This window comes from Chionomys nivalis, chromosome 4 (genome assembly GCF_950005125.1).
Source record: "Chionomys nivalis chromosome 4, mChiNiv1.1, whole genome shotgun sequence".
Classification (NCBI taxonomy): domain Eukaryota; kingdom Metazoa; phylum Chordata; class Mammalia; order Rodentia; family Cricetidae; genus Chionomys; species Chionomys nivalis.
In genome coordinates, this window is record NC_080089.1 from 38,532,808 (window position 1) to 38,555,966 (window position 23,159).

Genomic DNA, 23,159 nt, shown 5'->3' on the forward strand with positions numbered 1-23,159 from the left:
GACATTTTGTTGTCCATGTGCTGTCTGCTAATTGTTCCTTTACTTTCACCTCTTGCAGACTTACAAAATTCATTCATTTGCAATCTACAGTACAGTTATCAGAGAGAATGCTGAGGGAAGAATGAGGGTTCCCTCTATCACTTCCACCTTCTTGGGAGACAGTTTCTAGCTGAGCTTGGAGCTCACCATTGTCTAGATGGGCTTCTCCATGAGCTCCTGGAATCTACTGTCTGTGTGTGTAAATGCTAGGATTAGAGGCAGCTCTACCATATCCATCTTATTATACAAACTCTGAGGATCCCTACGGGGACCCTCAGGCTTGCGTCTTTGTAGTTTACCCACTGGTCAACCCCCATCCAACATCTTTTCTTCCTTTTGTTAATTTTCTCAAATATTTGATTATAGTGAGAGAAAAGAAAAGAGGAAAAACACTGATTGACATGGTCATTTCAAATCCTAGCTATTCTTTTTTTATTTTTTAATCCAAGCTGTTCTTTAACACTTCTGTTGAACCTGGCTAAGAACCTCATAGCATAGGCTAGGTCAAAGGACATATAGCCATCTCACAAAGAGTTTAGAGATTAAGTAGAAACACTAATCTCCTAGTATTATTTAATGCAAGGAAGTTATGAAAAGGAAATAAAGACCTGTAATATAGTCAAAAATATAAATAGAACCAATTCAAAATCTCCATAGCAGTTCTGAAATGGGTAATGAATGGCTTTGGTCTATCTCTTTGTTACATTGCTGTATTTGTTGTATTGACTTTTATTTTCAACTTTCATCCAATTCCTGTTCTTATGAACATAAACCTTACTAGTACAATCTTCAATGATGCAAGAACAAAACTGAGTATATGACAATAATACAGATTACTAATTCAGGCATTGTCCAAAATCTATGCTACAATTTTTACTCAAGATTCCATCCACCTATTTATTGTAATTTCTCTGGAAAACTTCAGGTATCATTCTGCATATGCATACAATAAAAGTTGCACTGAAGAAAACATGTAAGGGGCCATAATAACTTCTCACAGAGGAAGTAATGGGGGCAGAAGATCAAATTGGAATCAATAAGCAAGGTTATGGAGGAAGCCTTTTAATGAGAAGAAGGAGGAGGAGGAGGAGAAGGAGGAGAAGAAGGAGAAGGAGAAGAGAAGGAGAAGGAGAAGGAGAAGGAGAAGGAGAAGGAGAAGGAGAAGGAGAAGGAGAAGAAGAAGAAGAAGAAGAAGAAGAAGAAAAGAAGAAGAAGAAAAAGAAAGAAGAGGAGAAGGAGGAGAAGGAGGAGGAGAAGGAGAAGAAGAAGAAGAAGAAGAAGAAGAAGAAGAAGAAGAAGAAGAAGGAGGAGGAGGAGGAGGAGGAGGAGGAGGAGGAGGAGGAGGAGGAGGAGGAGGAGGAGGAGGAGAAGAAGAAGAAGGAGAAGAAGAAGGAGAAGAAGGTAAATATAGAATCCAAAAGCCATCTCAGCCAAAGAGAAAGTGAGGGAATTGGTAATAGCCAGGAAACACTCTTGATCATGGGTGTCATCCTCAGAAGCCAAAGACAGCTGGGGTCACAGGTAACTTCAGGAGATTACTGCCAGCTTGCACGAGCATGAGGATGGAGGAACCTGTGAGGAGGGGAAACAAGAGTCAGAATTGCATGACAGGGCAAGAGAGAGAGGATTTTCTTCAGTTTTTCTTATCTATTTCTTTCATCCCCTTCAGCCCTGATTTAGTTTCCTGCACTACCCCTGGTCTTTACCCTTTCTTGTTCTGATTCTCCTTTAGTCTATTCAGTCCACAGGAACAGGGCAGTAAGGATACAATTAACATCCAGGCATACCGGCTTCACATCAGGGTTAGTCTTACTCAGGTAAACATCCACATCTATGGTCCTTCGCTCTGCTCAGCTTGTTCCAACCACCAAGTTCTTATTTTATCTTATCTTGAAAAGGAAGGTTTAGCACAGGGAACAGACAATGTTCTGAGACAGGATGGTAGGGGCAACAGTGCGGTCTCTCTAGTACTCACCCTCTGCTACACATACAGGCATAGCTCTTGAGAGACTGATGGAAAAAGAGAAAGGGAGAGAGGGGCTGTGCTCCTACCTGCATGGTCATGAAGCCAGGCCACAGCCTTCCTTTCCAGAAGTTCCCACTCACACTTCAAGTCTTCGCTGTTGGTATGCAGCCAGAGTACAGCCAGTACTGTGGCCCAGGTTGAGGGGTCCCCATCCTGCAAAAGAAACAAAAGCTTCTGTCATGCTCCATGCAGGGCAGGAAGCTACTCAAGAGAAAGCAGATTTACTATCTATTTCCTTCCTCATCACTCCCTAACCTGCTGCTACATGGAACTTTTTGGCCCATCCTTACCATACACACTGACAGAGCCTCAAGACAACATTCCATTACCACTTAGAAAAGGGCTGAGGTTGTAAATCCTGGGCACCCATCACCACATTTTATGACACCCCAAACACCCAGTGCATGGATAATTAGACTGTACTCAGAGGAGAAATTGTATATTGGACTTCTTTTAAGGTATTGTGCTCAAGAGTTTTTCTTTGTATCTAGACTTGCCAACAAACAAACAAACAAACAAAAAACTGTCATAGAAAGAATCAATAACACATTTCAAAAGATAAACACGAGCATGGCAGGGGTGGTGCACGCCTTTAATCGCAGCACTAAGGAGGCAAATGCAGGTGGATCTCTTTGAGTCTGAGATCAGCCTGGTCTATAAGAACTAGCTCCAGAACTGGCCCCAAAAAACCCTGTCTCAAAAAAAAAAAAAAAAAACCCAATATATCATATATATGTGCATATACATATATATGTCTGTGTAATACAAAAGTGAAAAGATTTGTTCAACGTTTGTTGTCTAGTAATAAAGGATTCTGGAATTAGGCCATCTATTAGACACTAATATTTCTAAGACCTAAGTTACAGAGAAGAAAATTGTCACCTATGTGTTTCTAGTGGCTGTCTTTTGGAGGGAAAATGGAAAATTCCTCTTTAACAACATGACCTCTCTCTCTCTCTCTCTCTCTCTGTGTGTGTGTGTGTGTGTGTGTGTGTGTGTGTGTGTGTGTTGGTAGGAAGCTATGAAATCCAGAGAAAGCATTATAGACAAGTATTGCAACCTTGCTGTTGATGACATTTTAGAGTTGCAATAACTTATCAGGTTACTCTGCACAGTCTCATTACATGCCAGTTTTCCCACGTGCTTTAGTCTGTTTCATAAGAGGAACACTTAAGTCAAGGGTCTAAGATTTCAAAAGAATGTTGCTCAGAACTAGATGCAAAAATCATGCTGATTTTTAAAATGCACTTCCTTTTTTTCCTGACATAACATTTTCATTTATTATTTGAAATTTCTCATAATGCACCCTGATTACTCTAACTTCAAAATCCTACTACTTCTGCTCTCCCAACCCTTGAGACATCCCCACAAAAAGAAAGTGAGCAAGTTCAATTTGTGTTGCCTATGTATTTACTGGAGCATGATTCCACTTCCAGTGGCCAACATCTTAAAGAAAACTGAGTCCTTTCCTGCTCCCACCCCTGCCAGGAGCCATCAGTTATGGAGAGTTTCACATCAGCCTCCTTATCACAATTTTAAGAGTTCTTGTCAATGGCCTCCTATCAAGGCTGTTTCTTTTTGTTTGGATGGAGTTCAGAAAGAGACTTTGTCACAGAAGCCATCTTTGTTTCTCATTCTCAACAGTGGTGAGTCTGGAGTCATCAATGCCACAACAAAAGGAGCTCCCTTGCCGTTTATGGATTTTCCACATGGTTTCCGGTGATATCACGGATCACTGACATTCACATGGCCTCTGACTTTAACAGCTGTCACAGACTTCAGTACAGACTACAGACAACAACACGGCCTCTGAGCCACGGACACCAATACGGTTTCTGAAGGCAACCCTGCCCATTGACATCAACATGGCTTCGGGTGGCAGCACACACCGCAGATATCCAAAATATATAAAGAACTCAAAAAACCAGAAATCAACAAACCAAATCATCCATTTAAAAATGGGTATATATCTTATTAGAGAGTTTTCAACTCTCTAATCTCAGTTAGCTGAGAAACACTTAAAGAAATATTCAACATCCTTAGCTACCAGTGAAATGCAAATCAAAGCTACTCCACACTTTGTTGATAGCCATGGGAGGCCTGCCCTTCTATGAATATAAACTGAGGAGGAGTGAATGAGGGATCAAGGGGAGGAGAAGAGAAGACTTGGATGGGAGGAGGGAGAAGAAACTGTGGTCAGGATTTAAAATAGTAATAATTTTTTTTCAACTTTTCAATTGAACGTCAGATCACAACATATGTTGTTTAGTCTATTTTACTATATGTTTTTACTGAATTGAATTTCTGACCTCCAACATGCTAGAGTTGAATTTTCTTGGTGATCTACTTCTCTAAGTAGAAGCCGATCTTTATGTTTTTTAATGTTAAAATACACGTACCATTCTGAGAAGCAGCCAGTATAAAATAATTTTGACATAGGAATATTTTACCCCAAATATTTGTCAGTTTCTATTTTATATCATAGATGCCACTATTGATTAAGAAACTTACATCTCATTTGTATTAACTACATTTCATAGATTCGATAGCCAGGAATGACTGGAAGATAGAGTACAGGTAACAGAACTATGGAATATGAGAAGGTTATTTCATTGTGCTTCAATTTATTTTAATTCCTTTTAATAACTCAGAACTCAATTTGTTCTTCATTATTTGATATATGTCTTTTATAGAAGAATTTTTTTTCAAATAATATTAGAAGACCCAGAAGGTAATCATAAAATTCTAAAGAAGGTGTACTCTATCCAGTCTATTTGAGAACACAAATACAGCAATATTAGGTCTGTTACTGGAGTCTCTGAAGACAGGGCATCATAGTATTGAATCTAGTTATGCACTCATTGATGCAGAGTTCAGTTTCTTAATGTTCAATTTCTTCATCTACACATGAAAAGGACCTGCCTTAATTAACTGAAATGAGGACAAATAAATATATTAATATTAAGTGTTTAAAAATCTGTCTGATACAGTGTGAAATAAAAATTTTATTTGTAACTATGCCTATGGGTATATTATCAACCCAGACAAGACTTTATTTTCCATTTGATCATGTCCTTCTATATCTGGGCCATTAATTCCATGTTCTTTAGGGTCTATCTGAAGTAGAAATAATATCATCTTCTATATATTACACATTAATTTCACTTCTGCATTGCCTGCATTCTTCTTTCTTTATTATTATTATTATTATTACTACAAATTTTCACCTCCTCCCCTCCTCCCACTTCCCTCCCCCTCCCCCCATTTCCTTCCCCCTCCTTCTCCAATCCAAAGAGCAATCAGGGTTTCCTGCCCTGTGGGAAGTCCAAGGTCCTCCCCCCTCCATCCAGGTCTAGGAAGGTGAGCATTCAAACAGACTAGACTCCCACAAAGCCAGTACATGGAACAGTTTACCTGCATTCTTATTTCAACTCTGTTTATGTTCCTACCATGATGAAATATACTCTTTCTTTTGTTCCACTTTGTGCCTCACCTTGACAGGGTTTGCAGTCATGATATCTTCCAAGTTAGTGCACAGGATCTTGGCCAGATCCTCATCCAGTTCCCAGGACCCATTTCCCTTTTGGCATGAAATCAGTTGCATAAAAAGATTCTCTCTAAAACCTTTGTGAGAAATGAAATAATTAAGTCATGGAAAGCTATGGAGTTACTGGGATCATCACCCACATGAGGAAGTCTCCTGAACTAGGAGACTGTAGGGAGATTTCTGCAGCAAGTCTACTATTTCTAATCTGTGATGGGTGACCAGTTGCTCTGAGTTCTGAACAGAATGGCAGCAGAGTCTGCTGGGGTCTGGCCCTGATGTCAGGTGGACTCTGTAGGCAGAAATTGCCAAGGGGACTCAAAGAACTAGAGGCCACTCAGTTACAATAGATTAGAAGGCAATACGTGCTGTATTGTAGATTAATGAAGCTAGAATATTTCTGGCAAATATATGGCAATCTCATATCTCACTTCCTGCCTGCTGCCTCAAGTAAGTCACCCCACAAGTAGAGAAAGCTTCAGGATGAATAACATGGAAGGTTAGTTTGTGACCGCCATATGTCCAAACCACAATGTGAGGAACATTTCACCTTTATCGTCATTTTTCTTGGTGGAAGAATATGACTTTTTTGTCACGCTCAAGGATTCTGCATTTCTCTTCCTAGGACTTGAAAATTCGGGTTCACCAAGTTTAAGATCTGTGACAAACAAACATTTCTGAGAAAACTATACTTGGAATGAAACCCCCTCAGACTGTAGAAGTTTATCTTCATGACCTCTGGGGATGCTCACCAGCTGCTGCACATTGCTGTAACATTCTCCTGACTGAGCCTTTCCTGCCACCTGCAAAACATAAATGTACAGTGAGACTACAGAATCCATCACACACTGCAACAAAGATTAAAAAGTGCAAGGACCGGAGATATCCCTCTTCCTATCCACATCAGCTTCACTCACTAACCACAATGTGCCATTCTCCTGAGTGGCCTTCAATACAGACACTCAACCTCTGAGCCTTCTAATTCCTACTGAGTCTTTCAAAACCCCTGACACAAGCTGAACTGCCACAGCTGCATCTTACCTTCAATACTTTCTCTCGCACCTGGGATGTCTTCCACATGTTTTCACTACTATCGATGCTCTACTACTAAATTCACCTCCTGCCAGGACCCAAAAGCCACACCACAGAATTACAGTGCACTTCAAACTCTTCCATAAATGTAAGAATTTTTATCATTCATGTAAGTAGCCTATGCTATATCTTAATGCAAATATCTTACCTTCCTCAGATCCAGTGACTGTGGCTCTAACACACCTCTCCCATGCCCTCAATGTTGAAGGAGCGGTTATTGAGAGCAGCCGGCTGTGCTGCGTCCCACCACCCGGCTAGCTTTATACCCGAAATAATTACATGGAAACTGTATTTTTTTTTAATCACTGCCTGACCCATTAGTTCCAGTCTCTTATTGGCTAGCTCTTACACATTGATCTAACCCATTTCTAATATTTTGTGTAGCACCACGAGCTGGCTTACCAGGAAAGATCTTAACCTGCATTTGTCTGGAGTGGGAGAATCATGGTGACTGCCTGACTCGGCTTCTTTCTCCCAGCATTCTGTTCTGTTTACTCCACCCACCCAAGGGTTAGCCTATCAAATGGGCCTAGGCAGTTTCTTTATTAATTAACCAATGAAAGCAACAGATTAGAAAGAAATCACTCCTACATCACCTCAACTCTTTAGTATCATAAAAATTGCTTGGTTTGTAACAAATATCTTACTTTAAAATGCAATGTTCATATTCCTAGTGTTTTATCTTAGGGTTTCATGTTGTTTTTTTATTTTAAAAAATGGTCTTTGATGTGAGTTGTACCTTCTAAGTTCCAAATCATCTAAGTTCCCAAATCTTCTATTTTTCTTCTATGTTACCTTCCTTTAATCTTTTTTTATTTTTCATCCTTCCTAAATTTTAATCAAGCAAATTAACACCCTTATCAGTACCTTCAATCCCATAGCCATAATTTCTAATCACTAAGATGACAAAATTTTAGACCAGGAATCAATCCAGCCCTCTACCCACTTCATTCTTAAGTTAAAGTTCCTGACCCCTGCAACAAATGATTCACAAAATCCAGAACTCTAATCCAGGACTTAAAAAGATGCACCAAATCCATGTGGACCTTCAGCCATCCCACAAAAATGATGCTGTTTTTGTTTTCATTTCCTAATAATCTTCTATAGCTCTTTCGGATCTCCACCATTTTCTTAAATGCTCTTTTTAACAACTAACATTATCAGATGAAGCCTAGTCATCTGCTCGCTGTGTGACCATTGACTAATTATCAACAACAACAACAGCTAGATTCGATGTTTATAGATGCTTCTGTGATGTGGGATCTCTCTCTGTACGCTGTGAATATGTTTTATTACCATTGGTTAATAAAGAAGCTGATTTAACCAATAGCCAGGCAAAATAGCAAAAGGCAGGAAATCCAAATAGAGATACTGGGAGAAAAAGGGCAGAGTGAGAGAGATACCAGCAGCTGCCAGAGAAGTCAGATGCCAGAGAGTTACTGATAAGCCCTGGGGCAAGCAGTGATACACTGACTATTAGAAATGGGTTCATTTCTATGTAGAGCTACCTAGCAAGGGACCTGAGCTAATAGGTCAAACAGTTTGTAATTAATCTTAAGCTGCTGGGTGATTATTTGGGAACTGGCAGACAGGAGAGAAACCGCCAGCTCCATGTCTGCATCGTAATACGTCTTTGTGTCCATCTGTATTCCTATATTAAATCTCTCTCCCAGTCAGACTTAATCTACTTCTCGAGAAAGCTTAAGGGAAGCCTTAAATCCTAGGTGTTGAAAGATGAAGAAAACACAGGAAAATTAAGAAATTAAATTTAAATTTAAAAAATTCTGAAACTTATCATTGTTTAAATGATGTGCTTGGACATCTGAGACTCATTATGCATAAGTTTGAATTGCGATAAAACTTACAAAGCTTAACTTTATATGAATGACATGATGTAGACATGATGGGCCTTGGAATCTCCCTTTGAACGATCGGCCCCTGTACTTGCTGGTTGAGCTCCTTGTTTATGGCGAGGAAAGCTGTGAAGGAGCTGAGGACTCCAGACTGAATGCTGATGCTCGCCACATCCTTTTTCACTCTTTCTGAAGTCTCATAGAAGCCCAAGTCCTTGGTCTGGATCAATGACTTTGCAGCCAACCGATGAATAGTGAAGCTGGAAGAAGACACTGACAAAAATTAAAGAAAAGTAACTGCAAATCAAGTAGCCAAGACGTTTAAAGTTAGTGATTGTAGACAGAAGAGAAGGGAGAGAACACTTCAGATGAACAGAGGAAAAGAAGAGCTTAGAGGAAAAAGGAAGTCATTGACAGGAGTGATTGCACCATCCATAATGCAGAGAAAAAAAAAAAGAGGCAAGAAGAAGGAAAGGGAAGGGAGAGGTGGAGAAGGGAGGAGATGGAGAAGCAAAGCTGAATTCTTACCTGGCATTTGTCTTGGGTTGTAAGGAAAATGTCACCCTGTTTTCAAGACTCCTACCCTTGAAGGTGTACTTGAAGCACACTTCTCCTGAGCTCTCTTCTTGCTACAAATAAGAGACGGACAGAAGTGAAAAAATGGACACACAACCAGGAATGTGGCGAGCACTAGGGAAGTTTCTCTGCTCCAATGCAATGGCACACTAAGGATCAGGTAGTACAGCATAATATAGACATAGTATGAAGGAGAGGATGGGAGGCTGAGTGCCTGGCACGTGAACATATGTTGCTGTCTTCCAAAGCAATCCTCACTGCTGATACAGTGTCTCACTCAGGAAAGAAATAAACAATAAAAGATACTCACAGGCATAGTCCCAGTTAGTTGGGCATAGATGATTAACCTCTGACCCCTAAAAATGGCAGTCTGCTCTGGAGAAAGTATGCAAGCTGACAGACCAGGAGGCAAATCCCAGCTCAGAGAAATGTCATCCACTGAACTACTCAGAGCTAATTTCAGAGACCCAAGAGCCTGTTGGAAAGAAAAGAGCCAGAATGATTTATAAGAAAGATAATATGATAGTCATCAATTGAGTATTTATCAGGACCAAGGATGGAATGCATACCAGGTCTATTTACTGTTGCTAAGTGAGAAATGCAATTCTTTCTCTACTTGTATGTATACTAAAGTTACATTTGAGAGCTGTAAAAGTGTAGATTTGAATGAGGTAAATATTTAAGCAAAGAGACCTCTGCAGAAAAGAAATGGTAACAACACACACAACCTATATCATTGGTTTTGTGTGTTTTGCATGTGTGGTTTCTACCCAATCTACTGAAATGACAGACTGTAATCTCAAACAGAGCAGTCAAAGCTTCCACCCTCTTTCTCTCTGGTCTTGAAATCAAAAGTCACAATCTCTTTATCTCCTCTCTGGATTCCCAGTTGCCACAGTCAAATGCAGGTCTTTATATATTAGACTGGAACCATTTTTAACAAAGCATTAAATAGAGTTACTGAGTGTATGGCCTGAGACTCATGAAAGTGTGTCCTCCAGGAGAGTGGACCATCTGCCTTTGCAGCAGGGTCCCTTCCTTTCCTTTACTCACTCTGGTCTTGCTATTCTGGATGGTCCCCCAGCTCTCACCTTGGTCTGCATCCTGTCCTTGCCTATGATAAACTCTGCGGTGCCCCCTGTTACCCGGGCAATGCCTTTGATTAAACTGGTGGAGGCTCCTTCTCCAATACCAAATGAGAAGCATCTGCAACAGTGAAATGATGGTTAGAGGTGGGTTCTACATAGCAGAATTATCAGTTAACATGCACTAGTCAAAAAAATCATAAAGAGATAAGGTACTTACTTTGAAGTCAGTGCAATGATATCATTTAGAAATCATATTTTATCTCTTTTGGATGTAATAAATGCTTTCTGTATTAAAATTTAATGTCATGAGTCTTCTATGAAAAAAAAGACCCTGTTTCACCTTGCAGATGAAGATCTAGGACCCAGAATTATCCAAATCTGCTGTAAGTTCTTTCCCCATTACAGTATGCAGAAGCTATGATAAGGAAATGACGGAATTACTAAAATTGTTAAAAGTGGGGTTCTCAGCAGGGAGGACGACATTAAGAGAATAAAATCCTATATGATTGCCTTAGAAATAGGGGAATCAATAAAATTTGCAATATTTTGTTTAAACTTTGTCATTCTTTCTCTTAAATAGATTATAATCAATCACATGCCTTAGTGAGGAGCCAAGCATAACTTACATGCTGGGATTTGTTTAATCTAAGGAGAAAGACTGCTTATGGAAATTACCTAGTCCAAGGTCGAAATCTATGGGTAAGTATAAAATATTCTATAAAACATAAAGAATAAATTTGTTACAAAGTATAAAAGAACATAAAAACATGAGTGCCCTAAATACTGAAACAAATTATGTAGCTAGATATATCAGGAAGTAATGCAAGAACCTGGGAGTACATATGGATAAACAGAGAGGGAGAGGAGGGAAAAAAGAACATGAAGTGTTCTCCTGTCAGTGAGTTGCAAACAATGAGTTTTCAAACCACTATGTGAACTGGAGATGCAGCTCTGAGTACTGCTATGCAGGACTCTACATCAAATCCCTAGCACCATAGCAGAAGAAGGACAAGAAGAGGAGAGGGGGAGAAGGAGGACAAGGATGAGGAGGAGGAGTCAGTCATCATTTTGTTTCTACATAAGTAATTACTGATTTGGGGTAATTATGTGTGAAATTTTAAGGATACTGGGTAAACATCAGTTAAGAGCACATGCACACAATGAAAATCAGTCTATTAGACGCTGACCTTAAGTGATCAAAGTAACATCACCTGGTACATTGGTGATTTTGAAATATTTGTGTTGAAAATATCCAGTATTATCTAAATACAAAGTAAATTGGGATTCTATAAAAATAATTCTACTTCTTCTTCAAAATGCAATGGAAATATTCGTGCAAAAAGATTAACAGTAAAACAGGAATGAAATATTCTCTCATAATTATTTCACGGAACATAAAAATAAACAACTAGCTATAAAATATTTTATATAAAAAATTAAAATGTAGATTCCATTTTGATATGATCTTATCTGAACATTAAATGTAATGCAATGAGTGAGGTTGTTTTAGTGTGGTTATTTAACAGAATGTCTTTATCTTTTGAAGATGAGTGCATAATTCCTTATCTTGTTTTTATTTATTCCAACACAAGATATTTTACTTAGATTATACACAATTAATGTAATTGAGAATTGACAATCTAACTCCAAAAAAAAAACTACAAAAAAAAGTATAATGAAAACAATCTTGAAAGAGTGGTATGATGATTCACACCTCTAATCCCAGCACTCAGGAGGCAGAGGAAGGCAGATCTGTACGAGTTTGAGGACAGCTTGATATGCGTGAGTTCCAGGCCAGTCATTGACTGCCTAGTGAGAGCATAACTAGAAATTAAGGGAGGGAGGGAGGGAGGGAGGGAGGGAGGGAGGGAGGGAGGGAGGGAGGGAGGGAGGGAGGGAAGAAGAAAGAAAATAAATCTTGAAAATGAGTGGAGTGAATGCTCTAGTGCACTAGAAATCAAGAAATACCTGGAACACAATGAATTTGTATGGTGTGGTCCTGAAATACATTTGTATCAATGAGCCAGTGGAATGGAGTAGATGACTCAGAAACAATCTGCACACGTCTAGATTCTCACCATGAGAGAACACAAAAATTTCAGAGAACAAATAACCAGTAATCGATCTACCCAAAGATAGATCTTTTCTCCTAATGTAGGGAAAGTAAACTTGAATATAATTTAGATACATCAAAAGAAATTGAAGAGGCAGGCAGATAAAATCCAGGTACTTGGGATCCTAAACCAGGAAGACTGAAAGTTCTGAGCCTCTCTGGTATCCAGAGCTCACAGTTAGTCAAAATAACTTATACTGTGTCTCAAAATAAAACATGAAGAGAGGCCTGGGGTAGAGATCAGTACTGGAAGTGATATGAAATGTACTGTGCAGCATTTCCTAACTTAAAATTGGAAGGAAGATGCGCCTGCCTCTGCCTCCCGAGTGCTGGGATCTGTGAGTTCGAGGCCAGCCTGGTCTACAAAGCTAGTTCCAGGACAGGAACCAAAAGCTACGGAGAAACCCTGTCTCGAAAATCAAAAAAAAAAAAAAATTGGAACTATGGTGGACCAGGAAAATTGATAGAGTCATTGTATCTATGGGAAACAACAGAATGAAGCGGTTGATTTCTGGAAGTACTTAGACCTTGAAGAAATCATTGTAGAAAACAGTGATTGTTTTTTTGTGCCTTCCAGAGCTGTTTTTCTGAAGGAGCTTCACAGCTTCTGCATGGCTTTAGTCACAAGACATTCCTGGCAAACCTGGGATGTTTGTATTATTGAATATTACAAACAGTGTACAATAAGAGCTAAAATTGCAAGGGTGATGCGTTCATTCAAGAAACACATAGATTAAATCTGGGTTTCGTATGAGGAAATTGTTTTACTTTAAAAATACCTTTTGTGTGACAATCAATAAGTATTTTTTTACACATCTGTTCAGGGGTTCAGTCCATCAGAGACTGTTCCTTCCTGCTTCTGTGGGTCCTGATTACATATTGGAGCAGCTCTTTCTTTATCATCCCGAGTAACTCAGTTTACTAACACTATAAGTTACTAAACAGAATCCCAGTGCAAGGAAAGGGATAGCTGTTTATTATGTGTTGGTCAAGGAGGCTCAGAGAAAACATAGGACCTAGCAAACACTCCTGGTTGCCTACCAAATAGAGATGAACACTGAAGCTACAACACACCTTGGCGGTATGACACGGAGAAATCAAGAGATGCTATACAGGCTGATGAGGGAGAAAAAAAGTCAATGTTCTTAACCAGCTGTGCATCCTACAAACTATAATATCATCTGTCAGGCAAAAATCTACTCACTGATGCAATATTTGCCTGTTAGAGGAATAACAGCCTATTGATAGATTCAGAGAAAAAGGGAATCATGGCCTCAGTTGCACACCCACTAGGAAGTAAACAAGGATCCAATGGATAACCCCAGTCCAGTAATCATCGAGATGGCCTTCATTACACAAAACAGGTAACAATATGAAACAGAAAGTCAGAAACTTGTGAAAAGAACAGAAAAGGAAAGACTGAAGGAGAAGGGGAGAGATAGAAAAGGGTGAGAGGAAATTGTAAGCAGAATGTATCACGTACATACATGGATTTGTCGAAAAACCAATACACATAGACAGAAAAGTCTCCTGAAAGGAAAAAGTAAAATACCTATGTAGCTAAAATAGAAAAATACCCTAACTGGGCACACAAAGGTAGCAATATTAAAAAGAAACTTCAGAGACTAGAAATTGAAATGACAGTTACTCAAGTCACATGACTACAATACCAACACTCTAGAGGCAGAGGCAGGTAGACCCATATCCATTGAGGCCAGCCTGGTTTAGTAAAGGAGTTACAGACCACTCAGGACTGCATAGAGAAGCCTTTCTTAAAAAAAAAAAAAAAAAAAAAAAAGCAAAGAAAACAATTTGATAGTGAAAATGTAAGCTACAGTGTAAGAAAATAATCATCAACATATTCATATTCAAAACATAAAATGTAAAACATATCAGTAAAAAAATCTGCTACATAAAGGAATATCAGTGGCAAAGAGATGAGAATGACTACCTAATGGATATTCAATGTTAAAGGGTGTGTGAAGTAGAGATACAGGGAAAATAAAAATTAAAAGTATGAAGCACCAATGGTCCCATTCACAAAACTGGCAAAGGTTGAACAACAGAAATGATTGATTTGGTTAGAAAATTAAGCAACTGGAAACTATTTGTAAAGTTGATCTGTATTAAATTAGTACAACTTGTGAAACTGCCATTCCACAGATATTGAAAAATGCCATCTACTTAAAAAATGGTCCATGTGGATTTATATGTTCATATGTCTGTGCTTTGCTTTCTGTAGAGTTGAGTTCAAGAACCTCATGTGAATGACAACAACTAAGATGCTCAGGTCCCTCAGCATGTGTATATATATATATATATATATATATATATATATATATCTCCATATTAATTAAATCTCCAGTAGATTGCTTATGATATATAATACAATCACTTCAAAGCCCAAAGAAAGCCCATCATTGTGAACAACAATGTGAACTATAATGATCCACTTCATGTGAAAATTTACACTAAAGTAACTTGACAATGGCTATATGCATATTAAGGCTACATCTCAACAAACTAGTAAGACAAAGTTTAAAAGTGATGTACCCACAGAGAGACACATCTCTTGAAACTCAGTATGATAGCAATGCAAAAGAAATCCTTATAAACTACAAGAATTATACTTGAGTCAGGTTTAAACTGGTGAGTGATGGAAAGAGAGCAGGAAGAGACTGGTAACTGCCTAGCTCTAGACCTGTGGTGGATACACAGGGTGCATGCTGTGACAGCTCATCTGCCCAGATAATGATGACTTGAGTAACTTTCTATCTTTAATTATCCATACCTTTATAATGAAAAGATAAATCAATATATCTTTCAGAGCTTCAGGAAAATATGGAACAATGACTTTGTGGTATCAAAGTTAAGTAGAAAACTACTTTTAAAATTTTAGAAAATATGTGATCAGCCGATTAATTGAAAGAAAAATCTTTGAGTCACTCTGTGCCATCAGACTCATGGAAACCACTAGTATCATGTGGAAAAAGCCATATGTGGTGGCCATTGTGTCTAGTCAACACAAGAGAAACCAAACTCGCTCATACCTGTGCTTTTTGCTGTTAAACAGAACTTCATTAATGACAGTATATGTGTCACTAACTTCTCCATCAGTGAAGACAAAGAGCTGTAAAAGAAAGAAATGCATTCATCGAGCTTCTGTTGTACTCATTTGAAGACAACAGCATTGGTCCTCAGAGATAACAACTGCTTCCACTCCTTAAAGCTTTTACATCCAGGAGTGGGACCCTGGTGCTCCACGCTGGCATAGAGACTCTTCAGATACCTTGGAATTTTCACACCCTACCCATGCTGCTTTCATCTGAAATTTTTGTGGTACCCTAAAAGAGGGCTGACTGCCTACCCCACAGAAAAGAAGAAGACCACTGCCTCTGGTCTTATTTCTCTTCACTGTAAGGTAGATAACTCTACACATTGTTTACTCAGTTATATATGGGAGAACAGGCAACCAGGTTAGTGAAAAATTTCACTATCTTAGCTAGATTCCAAAGCTTACCTGTAAGGGATGGCCAGGAATAGAGGGTGCCTTGTAAATCTTACGTAGTGGTTTCAAGATTTCAGTTCCCCCTAAGTCTGCTTCTAGGTCCTTAACTCTTTCCACTGCCTCCTCCATTGTTTCCTGAGTGTACTTCACACTCTCCCTTAGAGAAACAATCACATCTAGTCATGTAACAGTAGCACACATTGACACTGTGATAAACCTACCAAAATTATTTTTCCCAACAACCCCAATGTTCAGGTAAACTCCACAATAGCCATTTTACCAATAAGGTTCTTCTTTAAAATACATTCTTTCATAGTTCATGATCTTCCCAGAAACTTACGGAAAGAATTTTTCAAAGGAAGATCCAAATCCGTAGACGTTAAAATAACAACCCATAGGTAAACTCTTCAGCAACAGCAACAGAGTTTCCTGGTCAGAGAAGACGAGAAAATGGAGTGAGTTAGAGCTTTACCAAACATCCAGACCGCAATCTAGTTCCTAATGGTACAAAAAGTCACCATCTGATGTCTGCTTTTATTTCAAAACTGAGATTAGAGTGGTCATGCTTGTCATTGCTCAGATGGAGAACAAACCTACAGCTATAAATGGGTCCTATTCCTGCCCTTCCCAACCATCCTCACATGGCACTGTTGAATAATGAAGAATCTGGCTTTACCTTGGCAGCTTCTATACGTAACTGAGAATCCTTCTGGTTGTTCATTGGGGATTCCATACTTCCAGAGCGGTCCATGAGGAACACGAATTCTCCACAGGCCTTTGTGGCCTCCACTTCTGGGACATCTGGATAAAAGCTCACCATTGCAGAGGGAGCTCCCATTAAACTATCTGTACAGAAAGGAGAAGAACCCTGTAAGTTACAAGGAAACTCAGATGTCCTAGAGTTCCCCAAAACCAATCATCAATACAATAGAGAACTGAAAAAACTAAAATATAAAGCCCCCAGTTTGTTCTTTTTGTTCTGTGTGCACAGGAGTAAATGTGTCTTGTCAGTATAAAAGAGAAAGAAGCGGAACAGAGAGGAGAGGAAGGGAAACAGGATAATAGAATATAGCATAGCAGAATCTGTTGTGAAAATTCTAGACATATTAACAACTGAATAGGATACATTATCTTAGCATGAGATGAAGACACAGTGGAGATTCCTAACAGAGGTAAATCTCTTCAAATCTTATTAATGAGAATGTGATCAAATGGGTCACTGATTACATAAGTTGGAACCTTGGGGGAAAAGGCTGTTCATATGCAGAATTCTTAAAATGACAAATTTCAGGAGCAGGCTTCTCAGAAAAGTTGTCCTAGAAAACTGGGTGAAAACATTGTAAATATGATCCAGATACAGATATACAGCATTAGCTATACAGCTCAGGTAAGAGCAGCATTATTTTGAATGTGTAAAATAGATATCTCCCCACCCTGAGAGACAGATTGGTTTTTTGTTTGTTTGTTTGTTTTTGAGTGAAAGCTCATGATTTTATTGTCTTCATAACAAGGTCAGCTTAGAACTGGATCACTTGGCCCTTTCTCTTCTTATCACCACCCAGTTCAAAATGCTTGCATCTCTTAATAGCCAGCATCCTCTTAGATTTGCAGTTGGGCTCCACACATTCCAGTCTCAGCACAATCTTCTTTGTAGTTTTCTGCTTTTTGTGGAAAATAGGCTTAGTCTGCCCACCATAGCCACTCTATTTCCTGTCATAACGCCGCTTTCCCTGGGCATACAAAGAATCTTTGCCCTTCTTGTACTGGGTGACTTTGTGGGGTTCGTGCTTGCCACATTTCTTGCAGAATGTCCGGCGGGTATTAGGAACATTCACCATGTTGGTGGGTGTGATATCGGCCTGAGAGACAGATTGTTATCATGACACAAACACTCTTCTGAGAAGCCAGACACCCATGAGAATGATGGGCAGGATGTCCAAGGTCATGTAGACAGTAGTCAGCTCTGCATTTATGATGTCTGCTATTTCTTTCAAATGATGTGATTTCTCTTCATTAATCATAGCTTCCTTGTTTATAAAAGAGCACTTCTACTTCTTAGCTGCAATTTCCTCACCTAAAGTTCCAAGGAGGTAATTCTTACTATAGAATTATTGTAAGGTTAGGTGATGCAATATGCTTACAGAATTCAGGGTAGGGCTTAACTGACACTGAGATGTTAATTATAATTTTATACACTTTTCTTCTTTTAAATTTGTGCAATTTAACACTTTAAGTTTGTCATATTATTTAGTTTATAATGCTTTGTCTCATGTTGGTAACATATTAAGGGTTTTACTGAGCCAAATTATTGGCTTGTTTATAATTGAGCACCTCTACTTCTTATCCCCAGTTTCTTTTTCTGAAACAACAGGGTAGTAATTCGTACTATAGGGTTATTGTAAGGTTAGGTGATACAATATGCTTACAGAATTCAGGGTAGGCTTAACTGACTCTGAGTTGTTAACTGTAATTTTATACATTTTCTTCTTTTAAATTTGTGAATTTAACACGTTAAGTTTGTCATATTATTTAGTTAATAGTACTATGTTTCATGTTGGAATCATATTAAGGGTTTTATTTAAGCTGCCTCTTAAGATTCTCTTGTGTTTCTAAAGGGTATGGGAACAGGAATATGCCTGACAGAATACATGCCCTGGGAAGCAAGGATTAGAAATCACAGATGGAAGAGATTATCAAGACTTAGATATGACCAACTATTTTCCCTGATAGCCTGCCTGGACACCTTATAGCAGAAAAGAGATGAAAAATCTTCATGAGACCAAGGGGATGGCAGCTATTACATAATAAGTCACAGCATCATGAGGTTCTATATCATGGATTAAAACATTCCTGACTGAAGACCAAGTCTGAATTTAAATAATTCATGATTTTGCAAAACGGAGACCAAGAAAATCAACAGCAACAGAGAATAGAGCTACAGGGAGATGAGAAAGTTACAAAAATCCCAGGGAAGCTGGGATTCCCCTCACCTTTACAAATACTGAAAATGTTATATGTGCTGTGGTTGGGTATGAAAACTCAGCTTTTTGGTAAAGTCATCACAGGGCTTTGACAATTACAGCAGCATAAGCCCAAGCCCAGCTGTCACACTGTGAACACAACTGCCCCCAAGGAACTTCTATATGTCCAACCCGCAAATAAAGATTTGCAGCAACTTTGTTGGGGTGTATGATGATCCCTGCACCCCAGGGCAGAATGAGTCAGAAAACTCAAAGAGATAAAACAACCATGTGGGCTGTGCCAGCTTCAATAAAAGATAAATGCACTTATAAGGAAATGTTCTAAGTGACGAACACTAGATGTACATGAGAAACAAAACTCACTGACAAGCTGAATTAGGTCTATGAAAAATTCAAGTACGTCAAAAAGAAAGAGTTTGAGTTGGATTCTTGTGATTTTTATTATTCAAAGTTCAATTTCTACAGGACACAGAGGACATAAAATTAACTCTGTGTTTAATTTGGTCATTCCTATTATTACTAAGACAAAAATGAAAGAACCGGCAGCAAGATTACATCCAGCTGTAATGAATTAAAGATTAAAACATACTTAATTTTACTTAAAGTGAAATTATTGTTTGTCTAAGAAGAACTACTATTTGCATATTGTCTAGATTATAATACTGCTATTTTCCTAATCCAACTATTATTTTATAGTGATATTAGGAATTAAAGCTACTTTTTCCTATCCCATTTATTGGATAACTTCTATGTAAATTTTTCAATCTAAAGTTTTTGTTGTACATTGTCATAGTAATGACATTATAACACATTATGTAATCGATGGGATGACACAAGTAGTAACTGAATTACATTTTTCATCACTTACAAATGTTGGATATAATACAATTATAATATTAATCAATATCACCTGTATATCAGATAGATATTTACATTTTTGAGAAGAAATATTACAAATATTAGAATTATCAAAATAAATATTTGCTTTATTATTTGCACACTAATTCTTTTAAACCAGTTGGAACAAACTGATTTGCTTCAACACCATTTGACACTGTAAACTCACACATGATGTAAAGCATGAGACTTCATCAGATTTGGACATCACTGATTCTCTCATATAAGAAGTAGTCACAAGCTTATTTTTTATTTGTCGTTTTTGTAAGACCAGTCATTGTCATGTGAGAATAGGGGTTTTTGTATTTTCTTGTGAATTATTTAGTCATAGTTTTCTCTAATTATCTAGTTATCTATGTAAATTGGCCTATAGGACATAATCACCTGATTATCTGTGAAGACCAATCATTATTCCATGTGAGAGTGAAAAGTCAGTTATCTTAATGACTGTATTCTGACCCTGTGTAAAGGTAGAAAACCCAGGTTAACTTGGAGTTACATCATAGAAAGGGACCAAAGTGGGAGACAGAAAATACCTGGCTTCATGTCCTGCATTCCCATCTCCACAGCTACACTGGGACTGTGTACTTCATTGTAGTAAATCAGGAGTTCCACATCCCGGTCAAACTTGTGTCCTTCAGCCAAGGAAACCTGAGAAGGAGACCAGCAGAGAAGCCATGTTAGAACTGTCACTGGTCACTTCCTGAGATAAGGTTAGAATTTGGGCTTCTTCCATTGGGAGCACAATCAGAAGTAACAGGAAAGACTGTATGGAAAAGGGTCGACACTTTCCCCAGATGAGGGAAGGTAGATATTGTGTCTCTCCAAGCATGGCCAGAAGATGCAAGGGAGATGGGGGAAGAATGAATGATGACCAAGTCAACAATGAAGACAGAGGGCACTGACAATAGTGTTCTCTTTCTGTTCACCTGAGCAGATGTCTTGTCATCAGCCAGGTACTGCATAGGACTCAAGGAGCAGTTGGACTGGACCCTCTCAATGCTATGTTGGGAAGTGATGGTAGCAACCATGCTGAGTGTGTAGGGAAGGTCCTCCAAAGGGACCAGGGGTGTCTTTATATTCAAGCAACTCTTCACTGACTGTTCTATAAAAAAGTACATTAATTATGTTTCCCATGACAACAATTTCCAAGACAAACATAATTTTGCATATTTCCCCAGCCTTTCTATGTCTAGTTTTCAAAGGCAGAAATGACTTACCAGAGAGCTGGTATCTTGGATTCAAGATGGCTGGGAGCACATAGCGCAGGGCCCCATCTGTCTCCAGAGGCAGCTCCTGCACATACCTCAGGGTCACTGCCACTTTGGCCCCAGGCTGGAGGTTCCCAACATTGCAGGAAAAGACATCCCTGGAGTAGTCATCCTCTTCCAATAAGTAAGCTTCGTAGCCCTGGGAGAGGGCATCCTCATAGAGGCTATGGGTCTAGAGCAAGGGCAAGGTAAGTTGAAATGAAATCACAAGGGTTCAAGAAAATACTAAAGCCGGACGGTGATGGCGCACGCCTTTAATCCCAGCACTTGGGAGGCAGAGGCAGGCGGATCTCTGTGAGTTCGAGACCAGCCTGTTCTACAAGAGCTAGTTCCAGGACAGGCTCCAAAACCACAGAGAAACCCTGTCTTGAAAAAACCAAAAAAAAAAAAAAAAAAAAAAAAGAAAATACTAATTGTTCGGAGGGAGTGTCATGGATTCTATGCACTATGCACAATTATTTTAGTAGCTTCTACCCGATTGTCTCTGTCTTATTGATTTAGACAAATCATAATTAGACATGATAGAAAGACAGAACAGGAAACATCAGTACTTATGAATTGTTTATAAAGATAATAGTAGAATGCAATTTGAAAGACAGAAGAAAAGAGATAACAAACTCATCCTTCAGACCTCCATCTTTTCCTGCAATTCGGCCACAATTTTCTTCCCATCCACCAAGGCTTCAAAGCTGTAGACAGCAGAGTCTTCATCCATGGGGAACACAAAGATTGCCTCCAAGGGGACTTTCTCCTCATTCTCATAATTTAAGGTTGCAGTGACACTAGCCACAAAGTCATTGATGGACAGGGTTACTGAGATACTCTTCAGTGGCACTGGAAAAAATTCAAATGTTTAGGAGATCAACAAACTTTAGAAGAGTGACACTATAGATGATGAAATTTGCTGGGGCCAATGACCTCGTCACTAAGAGTCGTAAGTCAGGCTTACCTGACTCCTTGTTGCCAGTGATTAAACCACAGTACTGCTCCATGGTGACTGCACGTTTCTGTGGAAACAACACATCATTAAGAAATCCATGATACAGTTACACCATCAAACATGGCAGTTCATGTCTTTCTCTCTTGTAGTTCACACAGCAGTGTAGAGAGTAAATAAGTGACTGTGGTGTGATTATCTTATCTTAGTGACCCCCAGTATCACCCTGTCTGCCACTCAACACCTATCACATTGCAACCAATGCTCACAGAACAGAGAGAAGTGTCAGAAAGTTTCTAAGAGCCATAGGTCAGGGAGGACTACTGTAATGTTGGTGTCTTCTGTCCACGACAAGCCACTGTAATCATGAACTCTAAGCAGGTTTTGTTACCTGTACAAGACATGCACCATCAATCCAGTCAATATTTCAGCATGGATCTGGAAGGGGCACATACAGTACAACCCATACCTGAAGAGTTTTGCAATTGAAAGCCACTTGGAGCGGGGAGTCATTTTTCATCAGGGAAATGTTCCTTGTACATTGCCCATGCTCCAAAATATGACCCTGAACCTATGCACGTATCAACAGCACTATTGGATGCCCATAGATTAAGAAAAAGTTTTAAAAAATAAAATAAAGGTATATACTGTTAGGAAGCTGCCTGTGCATTGTCCCACAGCTAGGTGACAGTGATCTCAATGGCATGCAGGAAACAGGGTGAGTCAGCAGGCCACATCCTGCAGGCCATAGCTTCAGGGAGAGGGACAATCTGTGCTTAAGACCCAGAGAAGAGATTGCAGTGTGCTGTGGAGGGCCATTAATAAAAATAGTTTTAAAAATTGTAGACTTTCTATCTAAGACGTTCAGTGCTAGATATTTACAAAAGGCAAAATTTCCATCTATCAGATGTGAATAGAGAAGGGTTCATTGACCTCAATGGATGGAGAATGAAAGGTCTGTTTCCTTTGGACAAACTCACTTAAAACTGAGAAGAGAGGAAAACCCAAAAAGCAACAAATATCTATTTTTGTGAGGAAGGTAAAAAGAAGAGGGAGAGAGAGAGAGAGAGAGAGAGAGAGAGAATATCTGAACCTGAAATAGAGATCATTTATGAACTTTTAACCTAGAGAAATCTTTAGGCATTGCACACCAGGATCATTTTCCACCATTACCACCCCCAGACTCTAGGGCTTCCAGCTAAAATGCACTTAAATTTATTGTGGGCTTGGCTAT

At 38.9% G+C, this 23,159-nt stretch overlaps 1 protein-coding gene and 1 pseudogene across 1 annotated transcript; both read right to left on the reverse strand.

The window, feature by feature from the left end:
- Positions 1-1,531: 1,531 nt before the first annotated feature.
- Positions 1,532-21,980, reverse strand: LOC130873475 (von Willebrand factor A domain-containing protein 5A-like). Its single transcript, XM_057768343.1, has 18 exons — positions 21,938-21,980; positions 21,620-21,822; positions 20,938-21,160; positions 20,647-20,822; positions 20,254-20,368; positions 16,516-16,685; positions 16,180-16,268; positions 15,852-15,996; positions 15,382-15,461; positions 10,222-10,336; positions 9,441-9,605; positions 9,083-9,183; positions 8,567-8,814; positions 6,362-6,412; positions 6,160-6,267; positions 5,559-5,689; positions 2,092-2,218; positions 1,532-1,611 (listed from the first exon to the last, which is right to left on the reverse strand). The coding sequence occupies exons 1-18, from the start codon at positions 21,978-21,980 to the stop codon at positions 1,532-1,534; spliced, it is 2,370 nt and encodes a 789-aa protein (XP_057624326.1).
- Positions 17,319-17,677, reverse strand: LOC130873290 (60S ribosomal protein L36a-like; annotated as a pseudogene).
- Positions 21,981-23,159: the final 1,179 nt, after the last annotated feature.